Source organism: Hemiscyllium ocellatum, chromosome 18 (genome assembly GCF_020745735.1).
Source record: "Hemiscyllium ocellatum isolate sHemOce1 chromosome 18, sHemOce1.pat.X.cur, whole genome shotgun sequence".
Lineage (NCBI taxonomy): Eukaryota > Metazoa > Chordata > Chondrichthyes > Orectolobiformes > Hemiscylliidae > Hemiscyllium > Hemiscyllium ocellatum.
In genome coordinates this window covers 30,822,107-30,848,336 of record NC_083418.1, presented here as the reverse complement: position 1 = coordinate 30,848,336, position 26,230 = coordinate 30,822,107, and the positions used below count along the sequence as shown (strand labels likewise).

The window sequence follows — 26,230 nt, the reverse complement described above, 5'->3', positions numbered from 1 at the left end:
TACCTAGGACTGTATCTTAAGTTTATCTCCCTTTCTGCAACTACTATCCATTGCACCCCCAGCTCCTGTAAATTCCTCATTGCCTCTAATTGCCACTCCAACTGATCCATGTGATCCAGTAGGATTTGTAACCAAATGCACTTCCAGCAGAAATAGTAGTCAGTAACATGGAAACTGCCTACCTCCCACACCCTACAGGAAGAGCACATCGCTCTACTAAAGGCCATCTTTGCTCCCTAACATTCCACGGATTCAGAAAATAACACTGTCTTACTGCTCTTGCTGAGATACTTGTATCATCGATAGTCACAGGTGAGGTGCTGGAAGACTGGAGATTTGCAAACGTGGTGCCACTGTTTAAGAAGGGCGGTAAGGACAAGCCAGGGAACTATAGACCAGTGAGCCTGATGTCAATGGTGGGCAAGTTGTTGGAGGGAATCCTCAGGGACTGGATGTACATGTTTTTGCAAAGGCAAGGACTGTTTAGGGATAGTCAAGATGGCTTTTGTGTGGGAAGTCATGTCTCTCAAACTTGATTGAGTTTTTTGAAAAAGTAATAGAAGATTATTGATAGCAGAGTGGTAGATGTGATCTATATGGACTTCAGTAAGGCATTCGACAAGGTTCCCCATGAGACACTGATTAGCAAGGTTAGATCTCATGGACTACAGGGATACAGAACTGGCTCAAAGGTAGAAGGCAGGGGATGGTGGTGGAGGGTTGTTTTTCAAACTGGAGACCTGTGACCAGTGGAGTGTCATTGGTCCTCTACTTTTTGTCATTTACATAAATGATTTGGGTGCGAACATAAGAGGTATAGTTAGTAAGTTTGCAGATGACTCCAAAATTGGAGGTGTAGTGGACAGCGAAGAAGGTTACCTCAGATTACAACAGGATCTTGATCAGATGGGCCAATGGGCTGAGAAGTGGCAGAAGGAGTTTAATTCAGATAAATAGAGGTGCTGCATTCTGGGAAAGCAAATCTTAGCAGGACTTATGTACTTAATGGTCAAGTCCTAGGGAGTGTTGCTGAACAAAGAGACTTTGGAGTGCAGGTTCATAGCTCCTTGAAAGTGGAGTTTCAGGTAGATAGGATAGTGAAGAAGGTGTTTGGCAAACTTTCCTTTATTGGTCAGAGTATTGAGTACAGGACTTGGGAGGTCATGTTGCCGCCGTATAGGACATTGGTTAGGCCTCTGTTGGAATATTACGTGCAATTCTGGTCTCCTTTCTATCGGAAAGATGTTGTGAAACTTGAAAGGGTTCAGAAAAGATTTACAAGGGTGTTGCCAGAGTTGGAGGATTCGAGCTATTGGGAGAGGCTGAACAAGCTGGAGCTGTTTTCCCTGGAGCGTCGGAGGCTGAGGTGTGACCTTATAGGTTTACAAAATTATAAGGGGCATGGATAAGATAAATTGACAAAGTCTTTTCCCTGGGGTCGAAGAATCCAGAACTAGGGACTTAGGGTGAGGGGAAAGATATAAAAGAGACCTAAGGGGCAACTTTTTCACGCAGAGGGTGGTACATGTATGGAATGAGCTGCCGGAGGAAGTGGTGGAAGCTGGTACAACTGCAACATTTAAGAGGCATTTGGATAGGTATATGAATAAGAAGGGTTTGGAGGGATTTGGTCTGGATGCTGACAGGCGGGACTAAATTGGGTTGGGATATCTGGTTGGCATGGATGGGTTGGACCCAAGGGTCTGTTTCCATGCTGTACGTTTCTATGACTATGCTCTTTCAAAAAAACTGCTCCAGGCTAACTTAGTACCTATTTTATATGGTTTTGAAGTTTAATCAAGAGACAGATCTCAAAAAAACATATAATCAAAAAGGAACCCACTCTACTCTCAATTATAGATTTAGAAAAACAATAAGATTGCACAAGCCACTTAGTTGCCCCCTGTGAGCTCTCACATGGGTTTTTCCGAGTTTAGCTGTGAATGTGTGTGTGTGTGTGTTAATTTTTCTTCGAACAAGCTCTGATGTCCAGAGATACTTGAAATCAAACAGAACAGTCAGCTGTGCAAAGTCTTTGCTGGGTCAGACAGTAGTGCAGGATTATTTCTGTTTGATTCGCTTCCCACGTGGTCACTGCCTTTGTGTCTCTCCTTTTTCAAGTACTGTTGTTTTGATCCTTTTTCCCCTAAAGTTCCAAAATAATGCAATGGCTTAAAACCGTAATTAGTGTTTCTAGAACTTGAGGAAATCAGCTCCAAAACTAAAAGGAATAGCTCCTACAGCCACAACATTTTCCCATCCTCCATCTAGGATTACCCAGAATCCTTAAGTTTGCAGTAATGTCTGTTTTTATAGATAGTTCCTTGAATAATTTTCAGATGCTATGGTATTTGGACCCACATATCGTTGTGTTACAGGTCCTGCCAGAGATGGAACCATCACTGAAGACATGATTCGTGCATCATTGATCTCTGCAGTTAGTGATAAACTGCGCTGGAGGATGAAAGAAGAAATGGATCGTGCTCAGGCTGAACTTGATGCACTTAAACGAACAGAAGAAGACTTGAAAAAAGGCCATCAGAAGCTGGAGATGATGGTCAGTAACTTGGACCAAGAAATGGTGAGTCCAGAAGAGGATTACTGTTTTTCCAAACCAGTAATTTAACATGGTAGGTCTCACACTAACACAGTAAAACATAGCCCAGTTCAAAATTTGGGTTTTATCAGTGAATGTGAATGATGAACCTTCTCCTTTGAACTGAGACGCCACATAGATCTTGGATTTAGCATGTACAATACTTAATAGCTGCAATATGACCTACAATTTAGCACGTCAATTATCTCAGCTAATTTACATACATGTTTGCTGATGCTGGCACCAGCAAAATACCTTGGCTACAAGAGACCTGCAAATTTCTTTCCCTTTTCATTCCTTTTCCAGAAGTGTAAGGCAGTCTAATGACCTTTTTTTTTCATTCGACATACCTAGTCTTGAGTTTTTTTTCAGTTGGACTAACATGAACAGTGTCCAAGTGCAGTTCTGACTTATATTCACATATTTTTGAAATCAGTCCCGTAAATTGCCACCTGGATTCAGTTATATACCTGGTTTTTATCATGTCAGCTCTGCAATATTTTATAAAAGTCTGATTGCTGTAACTGTTTACACCGTTTGAGGTTTCAGTGACTCAAAACTGTCACTTTCCTAGGCTGATGTAGAGAAGAATATTGAAGTACTGAGGAAAAAGGATGATGAGCTGAGCATTGCACTGGAGAAAATGGAAAGCCAGTCTGAAAATAACGACATTGATGAGGTGGTTGTACCAACAGCTCCCCTCTACAAACAGATCCTTAATCTTTATGCTGAGGAGAATGCCATTGAGGACACCATTTTCTACCTAGGTGAAGCACTGCGACGTGATGTCATTGATCTGGAGGTCTTTTTGAAGGTAATTAAAACCATACTGACTTGGGAATTATTTATTTCTTCAACTACTGCATCTGACCGTGTTTAACATAAGAAAATTATGCAGAGGAGTCCTGACAATGATTGTTCAAATGATGTGGTGGTTATTGTTCTCAATAAATTTAGTTTGAATCTGAAACTACAGAGCAGGTGCATACTGCCTCACAACAGTACCTGCTAAATATATCCGTTTCTGCTTGCACTCTGGCATCGAGCTTTACCTGACCAACACCTCTCTTGTCCTTTTACTTTTCAAATTGACGGATGACTTACCTGACATTACTGATCTATATTTAGCTTTTGGTTAGGCAATGCCACGCAATTGTTAAAATACCTATTTTTGTTTTCAAATCACTTCATAGCCTGGTCACTCCCTATTACTGCAATCTCTTTGAATTCAACAAATCTAATATTGTCCCTATGAGCACCTATTTGGGGTCACCACTGGTTGCTGTACCTTCACCTGCCCTTGCCTAAGCTTTATAATTCCATCCCAAAATACTTCTGCCTCTCTGGCTGTATTTTTATCCAAGCTTTTGTAGGTTTTCTTTAAATTACTTTAGGGAAAACTATACAACTAGATTTGGTTGAAGTTGTTATTAAGTTATATTTGTTCCAAAGCAAATGGAATGGCAAATGATCTTGGCTGAATCGACTCATCGCAGGTAGCATTTGGCCTATTGTGTCTGTATTGACGGTTTAGTTGAATTATTCAATTTGTCCTACTCTTTGCTCTTTCTCCACATCTTTGCAATTTTCCTATTGAAATAATTAAATTCTGTTTTGAATGAAGAGTGTCAGCAACTGATGAACAGCTGGCCCAATTCAACTTCTGGTAAGCCCCTAGGATGTTGGTAGGGAAGTCAGGAATAATAATGCCATTGAACAATAGCTTGATTCTGTCTTGTTTGAGATGGGCTTTGGCTGGCACTTGTGCAATGTATGTGTTATTTGCCACTCATCAACACCCTCTTCCTCCAAAAATGTTGTACAATCTTTCTGCATTTGGATGTAGAGTATGTTCATATCTGAGGAGCTGCTGAAGGCACGAAACAGTGTGAAATCATTAGTAAACGTTCCCACTTCTAATCTTGAGTGAAGGAGAGCCATTGAACTGCTGAAGCTGCTTTGGCTGAGGACATTGCTGCAGAAGCTCCTCAGAGGAATGTCCTGGATCTGTCATGATTGACCTCCAACCACCATTACGTTACAACACCAAATGTGGTTATCATGACTCCAAACAGCAAGGAGCTGCTGCTCCTCTCCCAATTCCCATTGTTTTCAGCTTTGCCAGAGTGGCCTGAGTTAAATGCTGTCTTGATGTCAAAGGCAATCATTCTCACCTCTGTTTTAAAGTTTAACCTTTCTTGGTCCAAGATTGTTGAAGTTAGGAGTTGAAATACCCTAGTGGAACCTTCGCTGAGCATCAGTGAGTAGTTTATTGCTGTGTAAATGTTGTTTAATGGTACTGTCAACTACACTTTCCATTGCTTTGCTAATAATTTGAAAGTAGCCTGGGGCTGTTGCTAGCCAGAGTGAATTTGTCCTTTTTTTTTTAAAAAAAAAAATTCAGGACATTCCTGAGCAACTTTCCACATTGTTACAAAGATGCCAGATGCAGTGTAACAGTTTAGCTAGGTGCACAGAGGTTTCTGGAACAGAGGTCTTCAGTACTACAGTTGTCAGGGTCCAAACCTTTTGCAATATGCAATGTCTTCAGACATTTCTTGATATTACGTGAAGTGAACCAGATTGGCTGAAGACTGTCCTGTAGTGATGGGTACCTCAGAGGGGCCAAGGTGGATAGTTAACTTGGCACTCTGGCTAAGGATAGTTACCAATGTTCCAGTCTTGTCTTTTGCACTGATATGTTGGGTTCCCCCATCATTTGAGGAGCTGCTTTGAAGGTCAGCTCAATTGGCTGGTTTGATTATGGAGCGATGCCAGCAATGCAGGTTCAATTTCCACATAAGATGAGGTTACCATGAAGGTCTTACCCCTATCTGAAGCATGGCGACCTTCCAGTTTAACCAACACCCCGTGTCCCTCACTAATGAGAGTGGAGCCATATAGTCCTCCGGGACGATGGTGATTTTTCACCTCTGGTTAATTGTTAAACTGTCCTTCACTATAATCTCAGCTGTGTGGCAGGACTGCAGACCTCTGGTGTGTTGGTTGTGGGATTGCTTAATTGCATGCTGCTTCTCCGGTTTTCAGGGGGAGGTTGAAATTGGAGCTTCTTACTTACTCTCATCATTTATATGCAACCAAAACAAGTCAGAAATATGAAACAGAAAATGCTGGCATATCAGAACTTGAAATCAGGTTAGAGCTGTAACTTAAGCAAGCACGGAAGAGAGCGATGTGGACATATTGAAGAGGTCAAAATTGGATTGGATGATCGTTTTGTTAAACATATCCATTCATTCTGCAAGTATGACTCAGAGCTCAGGCTACCTGTTCTAATTCTCTGCCTGTTCCCCCTCTGATCTCTCTCTTTGGTTTCCATCAATGAAACCCAATATTAGCTTGAGGAACCACATCTCATTTTTCATTTGTTACTTTACAAACTTCTCGTCTCCACATTGAGGTATACTGTTGTACAGCAGGTGTTGGTGATGACCAGTCTTTTGTTTCTTTATTTGTCCCCATTTTGCTTAGTGCTGTCATCTTCTGTTAATCTTCTCTTTGCCATCTTCCTTTTGTTCCTAACTCAAACTCCCTCAGTAATTTTTCCAGGTCTGATGCAAGGAAGGCAGAGAATATTTGTCTGTCTTTATTGTAAGGCAAATGATATGTAATGTTGGGAATTGGTAAACCATATAGGGCATTGATGTGAGTGCACCACAATACTGTATGCTGTTTTGCTGCCTTCAGTAGGGCTATGCTTGCATTGAAAACCATTTAGAGAAGGTAACTAGATTGATTTCAGGGGTTTTCGAGCAAAAAGTGAGGTCTGCAGATGCTGGAGATCAGAGCTGAAAATGTGTTGCTGGTTAAAGCACAGCAGGTCAGGCAGCATCCAAGGAACAGGAAATTCGACGTTTCGGGCCAGAGCCCTTCATCAGGATTTCAGGGGTTGTCTTAAGAGAGAATGTTGAGAAGGAGTGGCCTATAGTAGGCTATTGCGAATTTTTATTAAAGCACAAGATTGAGGGGGTAAATTGAGAGAATGTTTCCCATTGTAAAGGAATTTATAATTAGGGGACAATTGAAAAGTAAGGCATCTTCCATTTAGGATGGAGATGATGTCATAATCCTATCAGCTGTATCATGTAATTGGCAGAAGTGCCTTAAGTCAAATGGCATACTCCTATTTCTTATCTTACAGCCTGACCTGCTAGCTATCTGCAATGTTTGTTCTTATTTGGAATAGGTCCGTTCTTTAGATAAAGATGGACTATTAGATTGCTGGTAGAGGCATGGTCTCGTTTTTCCATCAATAATTCAGCCCTCAAAGTTGCAAATGTGTTGTCTAATTTGTTTATTGAATTAACTTGGCTTCTCTGCAGCCCACATTTTTCTTTTGATTAGAGGTACATATCCAGGGGTAAGGTAACAGATAATATCAATGGAGCTTTTGTGAAGAACTTAATCCTTTTTGTTCCTTAAGAAAATACTATAAATTCCTGCACTGTATAAAACATGAAATACTAGACTTGTGCAGCTTGATTAATGTTCTAACAAAAATTAACAAGGGTTTAATGAGAACTTAATGTTGAACCCCAGAATATCAAACTGTAAATGTGAAAGCTTGGTCAATGTAAGTGAAAACAAATAGATAGAACCACAAAGCAAATAAGTGGGCAAAAAATAAGATTGTGATAAAAATCTTTTTGCAGTAGCAAATGGGAAAATTGACTTAGTAACCCTTATATTAATGGTTTGGTACTTAATATTTACAGAATGATAGACTTCTCTTGTCCAAGTTAGGAAGTCCATCAGTTGGCAGCTTAATAGTCACACCAAATTGAGAAATCCATTCAAAGCAATAGATCCATGAATGATGATGATCAACCTGCCACAGAATTTGAGAACCTGGTGTTTATTTGATCACAACAGATGTGAACTGTTTAATGTTACGTTAATTAATCTAATGTGTCAATGCTATTTTACAATGAAAGATATCTGACACTGTGTAACTTAAGTGCCCAATATTTTGTGTTTGGAGGCCATGCTTTGTTACTCAAGGTTAAGAGCCTTCATTGGAACTAGGATAAATGTTCATCTCAGGCACAAGTGTCATTTGAGTTGTTACAATTCTGGGATTTTTAAAAAAAATATCAAAAACCCTGCTTTTGAAACAGTACTGTTTGTAAATTTGTATTTTGTGGTCACCGCAAGCGTTAATGTTTTGTTCTCTCTCTGCAGCATGTAAGGCTGTTGTCTCGTAAACAGTTCCAGCTTCGAGCATTGATGCAGAAAGCAAGGAAAACAGCAGGTCTTAGTGACTTATACTAAGTAATTCTTTCTTTGACTTGTCAGATCTAACAACTTATTAGTTTGTCTGCAATTAACCAGTTTCATAGAAAACTATTGCATATTCCACTAAATTATTTAGTTTGTATTTACCTGTAACCTTAAATTGGAATAAAGCTTTAAACTTATTGACAGTTGGGTTGGAGAAATGGTGGTCTACTTAACTGATTTAATAACATTTAAACTAAACTGCTTATCCAAGATCATAGATAACCAGAAGGTCCCTTCAGGTTTTTACAGTTCCAGGACAAGGTACATGCATGAACTTCAATTTCATGTTGCTATGTCATGCACTGGCAACAGCTCTTCTGTCCTTGCAATATCCCTCTAGACTTTCTGTATGATCTACAGTCAGAGGCAGGGCCCATTGTTGTCAAAAAGTTGAAATGTCTTCCAGTTGCATTTTAAGCAAAGTAATTTCAGGCCTTTGCTATGTCCACTTTCCTGGTTACTCTAAATCTTGGATCCAGTGTTTCATAGCACAATTGAGTTAAAGAAAAATTCAGAACTACTTACACTCTGCACCAGCATTTATTTATGTCTAACTCTTGTCAAAGCCTTCCATCCATCTATAAAATTCTTGTCACGTACATAATGATCCTCCTTGTTCCCTTCAAACTAGAACTTGTGTTTAAGTTTGCAGCATTAAACTCATGACAAAGGTAGTTGATCAAACTTTTTTTTAATCTGATGGTTTTATTCAATACATAGCTGCCTGCTCTACATAAATACTTAAGACATTAACAGCAGTGAGGTGAGGAAGACAGTCATTACATGAAAGATTCTCTGCAAGTCTGGCAATTCATGGTCAGAAGTGATCACAAAAGACAGTAAACAAGGATACTGCCCATTTCCTACAAAGGGGTACATGCAGCAAGTTTGCTTTTGTTACTGTCGAGGAAGGCTAGAGGGGAGAGGTTCAGAATTTCAGATCTTTCTGAATATCCCACAAGGTTGTAGCACTCTTTTGCAGCTGTGCTTCTTCATCTGGTTTCAGCACCATCTTCACAATATTAGAAATTCCATGGTTACCCAGAATACATGGAAGGCTCAGGAAAACTTCGTCTTTAATACCGTGTAAATCCTAGAGAAAGAACAGGATGATCAGAATATTGCTGCTACTCAGTTAAGGTCATTTCAACTTTCCTCTTCTAGGATCTCATGCCTTCTTCCTACAAAGGCAGGCAGAATGACACAAACAGTTCAGTTGATAGTCTGATTGCTTGCCAAATTCAAAACATGCTTCTTACCTTAACCATTGTGGATACAGGGTGCACTTTATTCAGATTTTTCATAATAGTCTCTACCATATCTGCCACAGACATCCCAATAGCCCAGGAAGTGTATCCTTTCAATTTTATCACCTCATAAGCACTGTGGAAGAAGCAATAAAAAGTGAACTCCCCAATCAACAGTTCAGTGGTTTTCATTAATAGCTGGAAGTAATGAGAGGTTTCTTCCCCTACCCACCCCCCCCTTCCTCCTGTATCCAACAGGTACTGCTTCAGACCCAGGAAACATTGGGATATTATTTTAAAATATACAATTTAAATATGCATTCTGTATATAATCAGAGAGCTGGATGCTTTAGCTAAGATGGAGGAATACCCTTTGTAAAGTATTTACCAAGCTGAAGTACACACAAAATGGACTGTTTTTATTTGTACGTTATCAAATATGAAGCCTGTTTGTGCAGTTTCCTGCTGAGAAATGCAAATTTCCAATCATTTAACAATCTAGCGAAGGCATTGCAGCAATATTTTCCAGTTCAGTTCAATTGTATTCCAACTAATTCACTTTTGGAAGGTCATCCTCCTCTCAACCTCTCTTCTTTCACAGGATGTGAGCTTTGTTTGTGATATTGGTGAGGAATATAGATTATCTGAAGGAGATCTCGCAGTCCTGATGGAAACACGTCATTGATGTAATGCTTCTAACACTGATCAAATCTTTTGTTTAGTGATTAAAAGTGAATTCTGCTTACTGAAATGCTGCCAAGAACAGTCCTAGACTGATGGGAGCTCAGGCACCATCTCCAAATGACTGATCTCACACACTCTCTCTACCCCCACACACTTTTTCCCTGGAGTGTACCCTAAACCCCCTTTACCCAGATAACCTCTTCAACGATGTCCTGTACAGGGCAGAAGTGGAACCTGTCAAAAAGTTACACTAAGTTGTGTGCGCGCATGCTATTTGGAGACTTCATTAACATGCCAGTTAATAGCCACAATACAAGTTTGTCAGATCTCTCCAACTCTTACCTGTCCACCACATCCCTGTGCACCTTCTTCCAATTCTCTTTGTCTTTGTCAGTTCCTAGCTCAGGATGGAGTTCCTTCAAGTTCACACCTGCAACATTCATACCACTCCACACAGGCACTATGATAAAACAAAACACCAATATAATCCAACAGTTGTCATATTCTGTCATGCAACAAAAAGTACTCTTGATAGGTCCAAATGAAGTTTGGAAAACTGTTCTTTTGAGATGGAATGGAATTTACACTGTGCAACTCATTTGAAAGGATTCCAGAATTACAGGAAAGGACAAATGACCAAACATGGCTGCTCCTTCTTCCAGCTGTGTTACATCATTATCCAAACTCTTTTCAAAGTGGTTCCCAAGGGCATTTGAAGTACCAGTATGATTTCACCATATAAAAAATATTACTGCATGGAAAGGACAGATGAGTTGTTGGAGTACTATAGTAATGATGGGGGTCATGAGCTGAAATTCAATTTGGTTCACTTTCAACAAAAAAATTACCCAGAAATATGTCGTTTAGAATTGGCTTAGATATTAATTTATTTTCAATGAAATAACAACCTCCCCCTCAAAAAAAAAAGTGCAGATTGGTAGGATCTGTGGGAGTCTGATGAAACATCATTGACCTGGAACTGAGTTTTTCTATCTCAACACGGTACCAGAGCAACTGAGTATTTGTAGCATTTACTTTTGAGATTACATAACTGGTAGGAGAGGAGCACTAGGAGTCATGATGCTTCGCCAACATAACCAAATAGAACTGACTTGATAGGCGATCTGGTCTTTTTGTTATATAGTGTACAGAGCTCTGCAAAACAACCTTTTGCTCCTGAAGTAATTTAACAATGCAGTCTAAAACAGTGATCTGATGACCCTCAGCAATATGGAACTACAAACATTGTTCTAAAGTAGACATTGCATTTTTTTTTAAACTGATTGCAATCAATCCTCTACTTCTAAAGATTATCCTCCACCAGATTTGTAATCTCATACACGATTTCTAATTTTATCTTGGCTGAGAGATCCTAGTCGAAAATTCCAGATAAAACAACTAGATTATATTACTTCAACATTTCCAGTTATTGCAGTTGAAAAAAATTACACTGGTTCATGGGATGGGACAGAGCAACCCCTTGTCCTGAGAGTATAGCCAAGTAGTTTGTCAGCCAAATAAGTGTTGTTCACAGGTTATGCTCATTAGTGAAAGCTGCCAAGTGTTTGCTGGTATTATTCAAAGTGACCGAATATCAGGCTGCAGACATTTTTGGAAACAAACTAAGTGAATCAGTGATAGAGCTATTTGTTTCCATGTTAAACAGCCAAATGACATTTGACCTACTTCAATTTCAACTGTAACCTTAAGTATAAATTGGACTGCCTCTTACACACATACCACTCGAGTCTCCATGTTCACCAATAACCCAGCCATGACAGCTGGAGCTGTGGATTCCTAATCTCTCTCCCATTAGGTATCGGAACCGAGCCGAGTCCAGGTTACAGCCACTGCCAATAACGCGATGCATGGGAAGACCACTCAGCTTCCACGCCACATAGGTCAGAATGTCCACTAGTGGAAAAGAAAGAAACATGTACTTGCATAGAATAACTCTCAAAAGCAACTTCTTACCCTAGCTCTATCCCAAACCATACAGAGAAACTTATCCTCAGTCTGTAGCTAAATAAGCAGTCTGCATTTCTCTAGAAAATGCATAACTTTGATAAAACAATGCTAGCAGATGACATTGGGATAAATTCGCTCATTCGTTTCACCTAGGTTGTCTGAAGGAGATATGTTCACTATGAATGACTGAGTTGCTCCATTATTCAAAAGGCCAATGGTCTACTACCATTTCTCACTGCCACTAAACTTCCTGTTAATTCCAGCACATAAACAGTTAATAGCTGAACTATTTCATGGGATTACTGAAAAGGTTCATTTGCCTCCATTAGAGATTGATCCCTTTAATCTCATTTTAGCACATGACTGAACCTGGAGTAGCTTTTGTTGTGGAGGCAGCTTTACCATGGATAGTTTGCAGTTTCCAGTGGTAGTGGTCTTTACTGTGAAAAGCTGGCTCTGCACATTCCATCAGGGAAATTATTTTTCGGTCTTCTCCTGTACCCCACCAGCTCATTTTTACTCTCAATCTCTTCATTCAGATTCCTCAGTGAGAGCCCATTTAAAAATGAAAGTAAATACCCACATTCAGATTGAGCCACCCTATTTACTCAGTCTCCAAATTGCCAACCAACAGCTTGACGTCCATGTTGGGCTACAATACATATTGCAGGCTGAAGAGACTGCTACTGAAGTCAAAGTGTGAGTAAAATTGAAAGGCCAAAATTGAAGAAGCACCTGTAACAAGTACACCTGAAGGTGGTGTACATGCAAGGCAGCACCTATAGACAAAATCTTGAATCAAGTACACTACAGACAGAAATGAAACTCTTCAAACTCAGGCAGTGTCCAAAAATCATCAGATTCAATCTACCAAAGTACTCAGGGAAGGGAAGATAGAACACTTGTGTTCTGATGAAGGTAGCTTTGTCTGTCGATACTAACTGACTGTGTGGAGTTTGCACATTCTCCGTGTCTGCGTGGGTTTCCTCTGGGTGCTCCAGTTTCCTCCCACAGTCCAAAGGTGTGCAGGTTAGGTGAATTGGCCATGCTAAATTATCCATAGTGTTAGGTAAAGGGGTAAATGTAGGGGAATGGGTGGGTTGTGCTTCGGCAGTTCGGTGTGGACTTGTTGGGCCGAAGGGCCTGTTTCCACACTAAGTAATCTAATCTAAAACATGGAGGAGTGAAACGTTAAAAACAACTACTAGGAGGCATGTCAAAGTAGAGTTGGGCTGTCATATCAAATAAAGGAAGACAAATAAAGACAGTGAAGTAGTTTGGTCACAAAGTATGTCAATGATGTAAACCAAGCCAAACCTGACTCAAGGATTTTAAAACCAATGAAAGTAAAACGTGGAATTAGCTGGCAGTGAAATATTAACAAACCAAAGAGATTAAATCTGGAATAGTGAGGATTACTGGGTCAAGAATGGCTCCAACTGAAGCTGTTAATGCCCTCTAGTTATTAACTTTAAAAATTCAATTTTAAGCAAACCATTTCATAGTAGATCATAAAAATAATTTGTCCTTAAGATATAGGAGACAACTTCAGAAAGGAAATTATATCACAGCAAAGTAGAACTTAAACAATTATCCAACCCCAACAAGATGGAGAAAATGCAGTCATTTTACTAACTCTGATGAAGCACAATTATGGTCAAACTTTGTGTACTGTTACAAAATGCTCACCTGGATTGGATACAACCAGTATGATGCAATCTGGGCTGTTCTTGACGATGTCAGGAATTATATGTTTGAAGATATTCACATTACGTTGAACAAGATTCAAGCGGCTCTCACCCTCCTGCTGCCGAGCACCAGCTGTGACCACAACCAGCTTGGATCCTGCGGACACGCTGTAATCTGCCAAATTAATAAGTTACATTAATATTTAGTGGTGTTACACACCTCATTGTTGCAAACTATCAAGGTAAACAACAGCACCATATTTTAGTTCCCTATTATACAATAGTTGCATATGCATCAACATTATGGCCCTAAACCCCAGGCCTTAGGCCCATAAACAAGTTCCTATTTCATCATTAGAAGGCTGACAGACTTCAAAGCCTTTACACAAACCACAGAACAGAAACAGACCAGTCTATGCTTCACATTTGGAGTCTTCTACCACTCAATCATAATTGTGAAGACTCAAGAGGCAGCCACTCAGCCCTTCGTGCCTGCACACGCTCTTCAAATGAGCATCATTACTCCTTCCTTTAACCCATTTCTCCACCTTCCCACCCCGGATGTTTGTGCATGCACTGCTTTTTGTTGTTGGCATAACTAAAGCCTGGTTACATGTTTAACACATTATTTCCGTGTGCACTCAATAATTATGTACTTTGTCTTCCCACTGATCTTGTACTCACCCTTGCCAGACACAATCTTGTGAGTGCGAAGGAAGAGGCTACCATGTTGCAAATCCATCATCTCACCCTTTAACTTATCCTCCATTACATCCACCAGAGCCACCTCATCTGCTAGGTCCTGAAACAAACAACAATATTGGTTACAGCTATCTTGAAGGCAATACCTAATTCCATAAACTGCAAAGTTTAATATTCTTGAAACAAATGGCAGATTAAATCTCAAGTAGGTGAATCCTAGCCAACTAGTTCTCTTGCAGAAAGCTAGGGGTTTAAGCTGTCTGTCAGGTTACACCCAGTCTCAAACTCAGAAGATTGCAGATTTAAGTTTTATTGTACAGAATGGAGCACAGAAGTCTGGGCCCATATTCTACCTCAGTATTTCACTGTTAGATATTCATTCTTGTACAGGAGAGGTTACACCAAGGGCCTGCCTGCTCTCAGATGCACATGAAAATCCTTTGCTATCATTTCAAAGAAACTCCAGAGAGTTAACAGTGGGGGTCCTAGTCAATATTTATCCCTCAAGTCAACATCAAAAGACGGACTATGCACCTCTTAGCATATTGATATTCTGGAGGCTGTGTCCAAATTGACTACTGAATTTCCTATACTATTACAGTGCTTATGCTTCAAAAGTACTTGTTCTCAGTAAGGCACTCGGGATCTTGGAGGTGTGAAAGATACTATACAAATGCAAAAGAGTAGCATAAGCACTACAACATGTCGCAATTTCCCTGGAAATTAAAGTGGGATATATTAGCTGAAACTGATGCTTCTGCAAATTCTCTCAGCAAAAACATGAGGTTACACAATTGTTTCTGTAGTTTAGTGATTATCACGTTCACTCTTAAGATTCAGCACTCTCACTGCCGTGGCCTGGGTTCAATTTCCGGTCAGGGAAGTACTTTTTCCTCGGAAGTGGAGTCGCAGATAGATAGGATGGTGAAGGTAGCATTTGGTATGCTTTCCTTTATCGGACAGAGCATTGAGTAAAGGAGTTGGGAGGTCAAATTGTGACTATACAGGACACTAGTTAGGCCACTTTTGAAATAGTGTGCGCAACTCTGGTCGCTTATAGGATGGATGTTGTGAAACTTGAAAGGGTTCGGAAAAGATTTACAAGGATGTTGCCAGGGTTGGAGGATTTGAGCTATAGGGAGAGGCTGAGTAGGCTGGGGCTATTTTCCCGGAACATCGGAGGTGGAGGGGTGACCTTATAGAGATTTATAAAATCATGAGGGGCATGGATACGGTAAATAGACAAGGCCTTTTCCCTGGGGTGGGGGGAGTCTTTAAGGTTGGGGGGGGGGGGGGGAGATTTAAAAGGGATCTAAGGGGCAACTTTTTCATACAAAGGGTGGTGTGTGTATGGAATGAGATACCAGAGGAAGTGATGGAGGCTGGTACAATGACAACATTTAAAAGGCATTTGGATTTATGATTAGGAAGCGTTTAGAGGGAAATGGGCCAAGTGCTAGCAAATGGGACTAGATTACGTTAGGAAATCTGGTCAGCATGGATGAGTTGGACAGAGGGGTCTGTTTCTGTGCTGTTCATCTCTATGATTCTATAAACTAGCAAAATACTCAATACTCAAAGGCCTCAAGATGACAACTGAGGCAAGGGAAAAGGCTGGACTACATCTTTAGTCAACACAAGGTGATATTTATGGAAAATCAAAGTACTCAAAACCATTCATATAGACAGGATGGTTAAAAGGCATTTAGCATGCTTGCCTTCATTGCTCAGTCTCTTGAGTATAGGAGTCGGGAAGTCATGTTGAGGTTGTACAGAACATTGGTGAGGCCTCTTTTGGAATACTGTGTCCAGTTCTAGTCAGCCAATTACAGAAACAATATTAAGCTAGAGAGGGTTCTGAAGAGCTTTACCAGGATGTTGTTGGGTATGGCACATTTGAGTTGTAAAGAAAGACTGGACAGGTTGGGACTTTTTCCACTGGAGTATAGGAAGTACAGAGGTGACCTTCTAGAAGTTTATAAAATAATGAGAATCACAGATAGAGTTCATGCTAGTTGGCTTTCCCCCAGTATGGGGGGATTTCAAGAGTAGTGGATACATCCATTTCAAGAGTACATCCAGTAAGGGGCATATTTTTTTTAAAGGCGAGAGGAGAGAGATTTAATAAAAACATGAAGGGTGATTTTTAAAAACAAAACACTGGTTCAATATGTGGAATGAACTTTCTGAGCAAGTGGTGGATATGGGTACAATTAGTGTTTAAGAGGTATTTGAATAAGTAAATGAATAGGAAAGGTTTGGAGGGATATGTGCCAACAGCAGGCAGGGGAGTTTAGTTTACTTTGGGATTATATTCGGCATGGACTGGTTGAACCAAAGAGACTGTTTCCATGCTGTATGACTATGTGATAACATTCCATGGCACACAAGATCATCCATCCTTGGAGGATCTCAGAACTGCAGAAATCCCACATTGCTTTCCAAGAGCAGTCCCATCTAAATAAGAAAAACTAGCCACTCCAAATGATCTACCACATCCAAATTCCATCATACCTTTAACAAGATGCTTATAGCACATGCCATTCCTACTGCACCCACACCAACGATTGTTATTTTGTTGTGTGACTGACTGGGCTGTGTTGTCGCCAAATGCCCAATCAGCTTCTCCTTGAGGGATGCCATTTTTGCTGCTAAAGGAGAAAAGATATTCACATCAGTCTAACATACACTTTATAAACATTCCAAGAAGCACACTATTACAAATCAGGAAGGAGAATTGTTAAATATTGAAATCTAACGATCTCTGCAATGTATGTGAATACGCCATTATTTTATTTAATTATATAACAAATTAAATAAAACAAGTTTGTAACAAGCTGCAAACTTCAATTTAAAAGATACATTCTCTGGTACGCCTGTCCAGATTGCTTGATGAAACATCACAGTCTGAATGATTCAATTAATTAATTTACTCCATTTGAATTGTATATACCTTGATATGGTTGCCTTAGAAATTGTTTTTAGAAAGAATACCAAGCTCATATTGCACTTTCATCTTTCCAGCATTCAAGCTCATCTTTCCAGCATTCCTCATGATAATAATTTCAAAGCCTTGCTGAAAGTATGTCAAAAGCTATTAGCTCCCAAAATAAGAAAAGGTGCTCCCAAAATGAACAGAAAGTTTGCCAAAAGTGGTTGTCCTTGAATTTCTAGGAAGAGGGTTTCAATCGCTTCTACAAGCACTAGCATTCCAGCCATCTGTTCACTTCTTGAACAATATTTTCTGAACCTTCTTCACTATACTTTAACTCTGGTCTCTTAAATCAGATATTTATTCAGTACCTGGATATCTTTACAATCAATGACCAAAATTATTTGCAGAGTTTAGGTGTGGCAGTACAAGTTTTGTTTCCCTATGGACTTGCCACTTAAGATTTGTTTTAACTCAGGCTGGTAATGCATTCCAAAATCTGACCCACCCTCACTGCTACTGCCACACAGTACTGCTGGTTTCAATAAGCTTTCCGTCAACAGCATTCAATCCCTCTCCAATGATATTCTGCAGGTTAGGGTAATGTAATTTATATTATACTGCTCATTCCACTTACCTCATCTCATTAAATTGCATTTGTCCACATTGATTATTATTTGCAATCATTTTCCCAATCTATTTAGATCCATTTTATTTTTGGCTTCTCACGTCACATTCTGAAACTCCAGACATTCACCTGTTATTATGGGGAGAATGTTTTATGTTCCTGGCAGCCACCCTGCACGTGCTTACATCTCCAGTGTTTTATGTTATATGTGGATTTAGCGAATTGAAGGCTGTTCACAATTCATCATTTCCAGGTGTCTGTGACTTCATGGGGTACATTGTATTTATTTGGGAGCAATAGTTACATTTTCTTTCCTTAACTCCTCTCCAAATTTTTGTCAATGATCTTAAATCTGTGCTCTAATTACTGACCCTCTAATTACTGTTCAATTGCCACAGACTCCAGAACCGGAGAACGTATGAAGGTTACAGTGGGGGAAGTGCAGCTTGGAATAGTACATTCCATATGCCTGAAGGATCTATTAGGGAGACCACTCGAGCCTGGTCATTTATGCACCAACCCTCACTAACAGTTCTATTCTCATAATCCAACATAACCAGCATAAACTACAGCTTGGTTGCCCTACAATATTTCGTCCAATTCAAAACAGTCCTCCTCTTTATGCTGCTTTTGCACATACCATCCACTGGATGAAAATCAGGTTTCATATGTCAGCCGATATTCAGCTGTACTTCTATCACCACACTGAATTCAGTGGTTAGCAACGTTAAATAATATCAATTCATAGATGCAAAACTTTCTCCAGCTCAATGGTCTAATTATTTTCCACAATGCCAACCACTTCAAAATACTTCCCCACTCCAACATTTCCACACCCCCAACCATAGTGACACGGTTCTTCCCAACTGCTTAGCAATACTCAGTGGAAATGGTATTTTGCTCCAATTTGGGTTTCAAATTTCAGAATTAACAGATTTCCAAGACTGCCCAATTCCATCTCATCTCTACCAGCAATCCCATACCCCATGATTATGCCTTGACCATTTCCGGGTACAACTTCCCTAATGTTCCATTGATAAATGCTAATGTTTAAATTATATAACTTTATCAAAAACTGGCACTTTAGTTCCTTTTATCCATCATCTATTTTGGATCACGTAACCCTCCACTCGGTTTTAAAAATCTTCAGCCTATCCTACATATCCTTCACTGTTAGGTATCCGAGAAACCACCCAATCACCATTTTACAATCACACGGATCTTCCAACCCAGATCTGGTGTTTAGTTCTTCTCATCTTTTCCCTACATTGTCAATCAGCCATCCATTCAACTAAACTAACCAATCACTTTGCAACATAGAGACAAGTTGTAGCTGTTCAGAAATTCTGGAATCTCACGAATTATATAAGTTATTCGTAAGAAACAGTGCCTCTGTAGTTAATGCTCACCTCCATTAAACTGTTGAAATACCATATCATAAAAGATACAATGAACAATAACTTTCATGAAAACTCCTTTATTATCTTCACTCAAAAAATAACTATGGGATAAGCAGTAGCAAAGTACAATTTTTGATTATGCATGTGTAACTCTAGGTTAGTTGTACTTGCATGGCAGGGAAGGGAGGGAGTGGAGATAAAATAGGAAGGAAATGGGAGAAAAAAAAGTAAGCCAGCTAAACAGAATCATTTCTGGAGGGTGGTGGTTATGGAATCTACATAATTTGGTAACATTGCACAGTTGCCAATTGACATCAGTCCACTGAGAAAGGAAGAAGAAATTTCAACAGACAGTTACACAAGACCAAAAAAAGCACAGTCATTATTGCATAAACACCATTTCGCTCAACTAAGTTGCTTTTGCAAACACAGTTAACAGATAAATTGGCTGAGGTGTCACCTACAGTCTTCTGAAATAAGCAGTGAACCAGATGTCCAGGAATAATCAAAGATTTCATTTAAATGTCCATTCTGCCATTTTCCTGTTCCCAAGACAGCAATACATGAAGCTAAGCACTGTAACACTAACTGCCAGTTAAAATCTAACTGTTATACTTAAAATAATTAACATTCTGCCATTGTCATTGGCACATTGGCAGGGAAAGCCGTAAAGAACAGTGGAAGGTGACTCATCAACACCTTGTAATAAATCTTGTGATGTTTTACATTGATATTATCACCAATCTTTTAAGGGTGAATTGCACATCAACAGAATCATGAATTTTATTTTGTCAGCAAATGATTAGGGCTCAAAATGCAGCCTTACATCCTGCTGTAGTTAACAGCTTCGCTAAACTAAAAGGTGACAGAAGGGTTTTAAAAACTGGATATACACAACTGGAAACTGTTTCTTGTTCCACAGATGCAGGCAGATCCACTGTGTATTACCAACACTGACTTATTGCAGGTTTCCAGATTCTGCAACATTTTGCTTACTTAAGTGTAGAACAAGACTAAAGGAAAAGAGCAGTTTGATGTTACTAAACAGGGAGGCAATTTTGATCATATCTTAAATTTTCTTGTATAGCCTGCTTTTGTAGAATGCTCCATGCAGCATGACAAATGAATGAGATTGAAAAAGAAAATGTAATTTAAAAATGTTGGATTTTTTTTGGACATCTATTGTATTTTTTATTTTTTTTTAATAATACGATTGCATGAATATTTGCCATTCCTGAAGAAGGGCTCATGCTCGAAATGTCGATTCTCCTGCTAATTCCTGAAGAAGGGCTCATGGCCGAAACATCGTTTCTCTTGCTCTTTGGATGCTGCCTGACCTGCTGCGCTTTTCCAGCAACACATTTTCAGCTCTTATTTGAAGACAAAGCCAACATAAAAAGAATTCACGCAATGAAAGGAAATAAGCTTACAGCATGAATACCTTCAGTGGGCCAATCAGTTCCCTTCTGTGATATAATTTTCTTGCCATCATAAGAGTTACCTGACCCCATTGGGCAACTCTAACCAAAGATATTGACTCAGCAGGCTTTCATTTACTCAAAAGAAAATCACAGAAATCTTGGCTCTATCTAATTAGGAGTACAAACATACAATAAAATTGTCGATTCAAACTTTTACTTTGAAAACCAGGCCCAGTGAGACAGCAAGCAGAAGCAGGAAGAATCCCAAGATTTGACAAGGAAAATTTTCAATAGTCAGTAATTCACAGGGCAGTTAAAAAAAATCCAAAAGATAGTAGCATTTGTATTCATAAAGAAGCCATAATAGTAGTTAACTAAGTTCACTTTTTGCTTCAAGCTTGTGTCTCAAAAATCCATTCCATAATCATTTCACTTGAGGGAAACTTTGCATTAATCCTGAGTTTTCAGAAATATAAATCCAGCATCACTATTGTGTAGAAATAAAAATTTACTATCTGTGTTAATTGTTGCCCTGATCACCACCAAGGCTAATGCCTTGGAAGTTAAAAAACCAAAAAAATCTACTAAATTCCTCAAAGTAATACACTTGTGATTTCTATCAGTTCAGTGATCTTGAATTCCTCATGAAAATAAGGATACAGCAGTAAATGCTAGTTATACTTAGCTTTTAAAAAATAATGCTTAGTCACTCATATTCAATCTAGACAGATCTCTGTAGTCCTCGTTAGTTGCCTCAAAATGGTCAAAACTGCACAAAACCATTTTCCTAATTTCATTGTGTCTCCTGGGATAATATCAAATTACTTCACAGTTCTGGATGTAGGTTTGCTCACTGAGCTGGAAGGTTCGTTTTCAGACATTTCATCACCATACTAGGTAACATCAGCAGTATGTCTCCGGATGAAGCACTGGTGGTATGGCCTGCTTTCTATTTATGTGTTTAGGTTTCCTTAAGTTGGTGGTGTCATTTCCTGTTTTTTCTTGGGGGGTGGTAAATGAGATCCAAGTCAATGTGTTTGTTAATTTTGTTTTGTGTCACCAAATAAAGTACAGTTGATTATTCATCTCACTTGTGTTTGTGGAATCTTACAAAATGAGTGCCAGTGTAATTCATTAGGAGTGGGACTCTTTGGGCATTGATCAGGTCAACACACATTGACTTGGATCCCATTTCCCATCCCCTCAGAAAAAACAGGAAATTATGTCACCAACAACCCAAGGAAACCTAAACACAAAGAAAGCAAGCCATAAAACCAGTGCTTCATCCAGAGGCTTACTGATGATGCTACCTAGTATAGCGACGAAACATCTGAAAACAAACCTTCCAGCTCGGTGAGCAAAACCTACATTCAGAACCTCAACCTGAACTACAAACCTTCTCAAAACTTGCTAATTCACAGTTTTTGAAACAAATTCAAGCACTGGAAGAGCAAACTACTGCAGCTGCTAGAAACTGCACTGAAAACAAAAAGGATGTCATTGGGCTTGGGAGACTTAAGTTTTAAAGAAAGGCTAGGTCTTTTTTCCACTGAAGCGTAGGAGGTTGAGAGGAGACCTTATAGAAGTTTATAAAGTAATGAGGGGTATAGGTAGAGTTAATGGTAGATTTTTTTCCCCGATGGGGGATTTTGAGACAAGAGGGCATATTTTTAAAGGCGAGAGGCAAAAAATTTTAAAAAGACATGAGGGGCTTTTTTTTAAAACAGAGGGTAGTTTGCACGTGGAATGAACTTCCTGAGGAAGTGGCGGATGTGGATACAAATATAATGTTTAAAGACATTTGGACAAGTAACATTTGATAAGTACATGAATAGGAAAAGTTTGGAGAGGTATGGGCCAGAAGCGGGCAGGTGGGACTAGTTCAGTTTGAGATTTATGCTCAGCATGGGCTGGTTGGACGGAAGGATCTATTTTCGTGCTGTATGAATCTACATCACAGCGGGTCAGGCAACATCCATGGAGAGACAGCAACCTAATGTTTCGAGTCTACATGACTCTTCGTCAGAGCTCAAACATCGCAATTTACTGTATGATTCCGAACTACAGTAGGTAGGTATCCAACCCATGCAAGAGAGCCCACCTCGGCTGCATTTGCCGCAGCATCTTACAACATGCACGTGTACCGCGCTACACGGCAGAGGGCAGCGTTCGCATTCCGCAGATGTTACCAAACGCAAGAAAGGCAGGACCCGAGGCGAGGGAAAAACGCGATCGTCGCCTGTCAGCAGCAAGATCACGGAGAGGACTCGATCGCATCTATTTCTGAACCCTTTCCTCCCAACGCGACTTCCAAACTGCAGTGGAGATTATCAGCGCTGTTTCGATTTACAGGAAAGGACAGCCCCGGCTCCGCCATCTCACCAAGAACAACACGCTACACAATAATTACATCAATTTAGCATTTTAAAAAGCTGCACTACCGATAGACAAATGCAATTGGATAAGACTTAGAATGCTGCTAAAAGAGTGACACAATCACTTTAGCAGTAATGCAACAGAGTAAAATGTATCCCTTTGTATCACGATACCAATACACACTTACATTCAATTTTATACATGACGTGATACAGCACTTTATGTATTACATTAAATGTGATGCAAGTATAACGTTTTGTGTTAAACAGGGGTGCAACATTTACTATGTCGCAAACATACTGGTTGATCAAATATAATTGCTCAGTGGCTGTAATTCTAAATTGCTACATGTCTCGCTACAACTTACCCCTTCGTTAATGTCTCCTCTGACCAAGATCTGCAGTAGGCCACGCCTACCCCTGACAGCCTCTATTTATAGGCTGCGTCATAATGCGTCACGTGCTTATCTACATATGATGCCGCGAAGGCGGGTCAAACCAGACAATGATTGACAAGATATTGGATCGTGTCTGTATGCACGTACTATAAAGCGAGCAAGTGGTCACAGGAGAGGATTCCAGGGGGAAATTAAACGTATGTGTCATCGCGTGGTCATGATGAACCTCCCTGGAAACCATTACAGATGCTCACCCTTCCGTTGAACGCACGTCCAAATGAATTGTGAATGAAAAGTGTTGTGTCGCAACCCATTCACACCCATCTGCGTAATTCTCGAACAGATATAACTTGCTAAGTAGTAGGCAGATGAGTTCCTGATAGAGAATTAATGAAGTTGCATATCTAATGGACATGCTTTTCTTCAGATATACTTTGAAACGGATCAAATCATCATCTGGTTTAGTGGGGTAAAAACAATGACTGCAGATGCTGGAAACCAGATTCTGGATTAGTGGTGCTGGAAGGGCACAGCATCTGAGGAGCAGTAAAATCGATGTTTCGGGCAAAAGCCCTTCAGAATCTGGTTTCCAGCATCTGCAGTCATTGTTTTTACCCCGGATCAAATCATCAGTCGAGTTCCAAACTTTTCACTTTTTGCCATTGCACTTCAGCACTTATTCAACAGCAACCTGCATTTACAAAATGCTTTTAACACAGTAACATGTCTAAAGGCGTTTCACCGATGTGACAATACGTCGCACTCAAATTAAAGGATTGAGGAACTTAGTGAACTCAAAAATGTAGAGTGTGATTAGTTAAGATGGAGATTGATGTTAACCAACTATGATAAGCCAGTTACACAAGCAGAAGCTGAGAAAAGCACAGAGATCTCTCGCTAAGAAAGTTTGCATGGTACATTTATAGTAGGCAATTAGGGTTGTAGGTGAAAGGCAAAATGAATAGAACAAGATTCTGAGAGGAAGGGTGTCAGAAGAATGTAGAAAAATATGATTTGGTGATAAAAGCCACACTAATATGGGGTAAGTGCTGGAAGCTTCTTTAATGGGGAGGTTTCTTTTTTAATTTGTGTGATGTGGGTGTCATAGGTGAGAGTTCCAGAGGCCAATTAAAATTGACCACTTTACTGTGGATCTGCAGTCACATCTTGGTCAGACCAGGTAAGGACAGCAGATTTCCCTCCTAGTAAGTGAACTAGTGAACCAGATGAGATTTTATGACATGGTTATCATTAGGCTAGTTTTTTTAAACTGATTTCAGATTACACCATAAGAACTAGGAGCAGGAGTAGGCCGACTGACTCTTTGAGCCTGCTCCGCCTATCAATAAGATCATGGCTGATCTTTTCAGATCCACTTACACGCACTCTCAGCATATCCTTTAATTCCGTTATTGTTAAAAAAAATCTACCTTAGCTTTTAAACCTTTTACTGAAGTAGCATCAACTACTCACTGGGTAAGGAATTCCATAGAATTACAACCCTCTGGGTGAAGAAGTTCCTCCTCAATTCAGTCCTAAATCTGCTCCCTCTAATTTTGAGGCTATGCCCTCTTGCCCTGGTTTCACCTGCCAGTGGAAACATCCTCTCAACGTCTATCTTATCTATTCGCTTCTTAATTTTATATGTTTCTATAAGATCCTCCCTTATTCTGCTGAATTCTAATGAATATAATCTCAGTCTACTCAGTCTCTCTTCATAAGCCAACCCCCTCAATTCTGAAATCAACCTAGTCAAACTCCTTTGCAGCCCCCCCCCCTTCCTTTTCAAAAAAGAGGACCAAAAATGCATGCAGTATTCCAGTTGTGGTCTCACCAGCACCCTGTACAGCTGCAACATAACCCCCCTGCTTTTAAACTCAATCCCATTAGCAATGAAGGACAAAATACCATTTGCCTTCTCAATTACCTGTTGTACCTGCAGACCAGCCCTCTGTGATTCATGCACAAGGACATCCAGGTCCCTCTGCATAGCAGAATGCTGCAATTTCTTTATCATTCAAGTAATAATCCTTTTTACTGTTACTCCTACCAATATGGATGACTTCACATTTATTAACATTGTATTCCATCTGTCAGACCTTTTGCCCACTCACTCAAGTGTCTATGTTCCTCTGCAAAGTTTTACAGTCCTCTGGCACACTTTGCTCTTCCACTCATCTTAGTGTCATCTGCAAACTTTGACACACTATTCACGGTCCCCAACTCCAAATCATCTATATAAATTGGGAATAATTGCGGTCCCAACACCGATCCTGAGGCACACCACTAGTCACTGATCGATATTTCAGGCAAAAGCCCTTCATCAAGAATCAGGTTTTTGCCCGAAATGTCGATTCTCCTGCTCTTCGGATGTGGCCTGATTTGCGGTGCTTTTCCAGCACCACACTCTCAACTCTAATCTCCAGTGTCTGCAGTCCTCACTTTTGACTAGTCCACGATTGCCAGCCAGAATAGCACTCATTTATCCCCACTCTTTGCTTCCTGTTAGTCAACCAATCTTCGATCCATGCTAATACTTTGTCCGTAACGCCATGCATCCTTATCTTATGTAGCAGCCTCTTGTGCAGCATCTTGTCAAAGGCCTTTTGGAAATCTAGGTACACCACATCCAATGCGTCCCTGTTATCCACCTTGCTCACAATGTCCTCGTGGAATTCCAAAAGATTTGTTAAGCATGACCTGTCCTTATGAACCCATGATGCGTCTGCCCAATGGGACAATATCTATCGGGATGCCTTGCTATTTCTTTCATGATAATAAACTCAAGTATTTCCCCACTACAGAGGTTAAGCTAACCTGTCTATAATTCCCCATCGTTTGTCTACCTCACTTTTTAAACAGTGGCATCACATTTGCTGTTTTCAAATCT

At 39.9% G+C, this 26,230-nt stretch overlaps 2 protein-coding genes across 4 annotated transcripts in view; one reads left to right on the top strand and one right to left on the bottom strand.

The window, feature by feature from the left end:
- Nucleotides 1-8,038, top strand: part of tsg101a (tumor susceptibility 101a) — a 53,145-nt gene extending 45,107 nt beyond the window's left edge. For all 3 annotated transcript variants that reach the window (XM_060838454.1, XM_060838452.1, XM_060838453.1), the window contains exons 8-10: nt 2,379-2,581; nt 3,171-3,410; nt 7,799-8,038. In XM_060838454.1, coding sequence (XP_060694437.1) covers nt 2,379-2,581; nt 3,171-3,410; nt 7,799-7,888 — 533 coding nt within the window. In that variant the 3' untranslated portion in view covers nt 7,889-8,038. The remainder of the gene's footprint in view (nt 1-2,378; nt 2,582-3,170; nt 3,411-7,798) is intronic.
- A 533-nt stretch (nt 8,039-8,571) lies between these two features.
- LOC132824394 (L-lactate dehydrogenase A chain) lies at nt 8,572-23,381 on the bottom strand. The gene is made up of 8 exons (XM_060838818.1): nt 23,311-23,381; nt 16,701-16,837; nt 14,169-14,286; nt 13,486-13,659; nt 11,569-11,742; nt 10,171-10,288; nt 9,157-9,280; nt 8,572-8,990 (listed from the first exon to the last, which is right to left on the bottom strand). Exons 2-8 carry the CDS (start codon nt 16,827-16,829, stop codon nt 8,826-8,828), a joined length of 1,002 nt encoding a protein of 333 aa, XP_060694801.1. The 5' UTR covers nt 16,830-16,837; nt 23,311-23,381; the 3' UTR covers nt 8,572-8,825.
- Nucleotides 23,382-26,230: the final 2,849 nt, after the last annotated feature.

Coding starts and splice junctions, on each gene's coding strand:
- LOC132824394 (XM_060838818.1), bottom strand. CDS start 16,829: ATGGCATCCCTCAAGGAGAAGCTGATTGGGCATTTGGCGACAACACAG. Junction 13,660..14,168: donor CAAGATTGTGTCTGGCAAGG/GTGAGTACAAGA, acceptor TTAATTTGGCAG/ATTACAGCGTGTCCGCAGGA. Junction 9,281..10,170: donor CACAGGGATGTGGTGGACAG/GTAAGAGTTGGA, acceptor CTTCTTCCACAG/TGCTTATGAGGTGATAAAAT.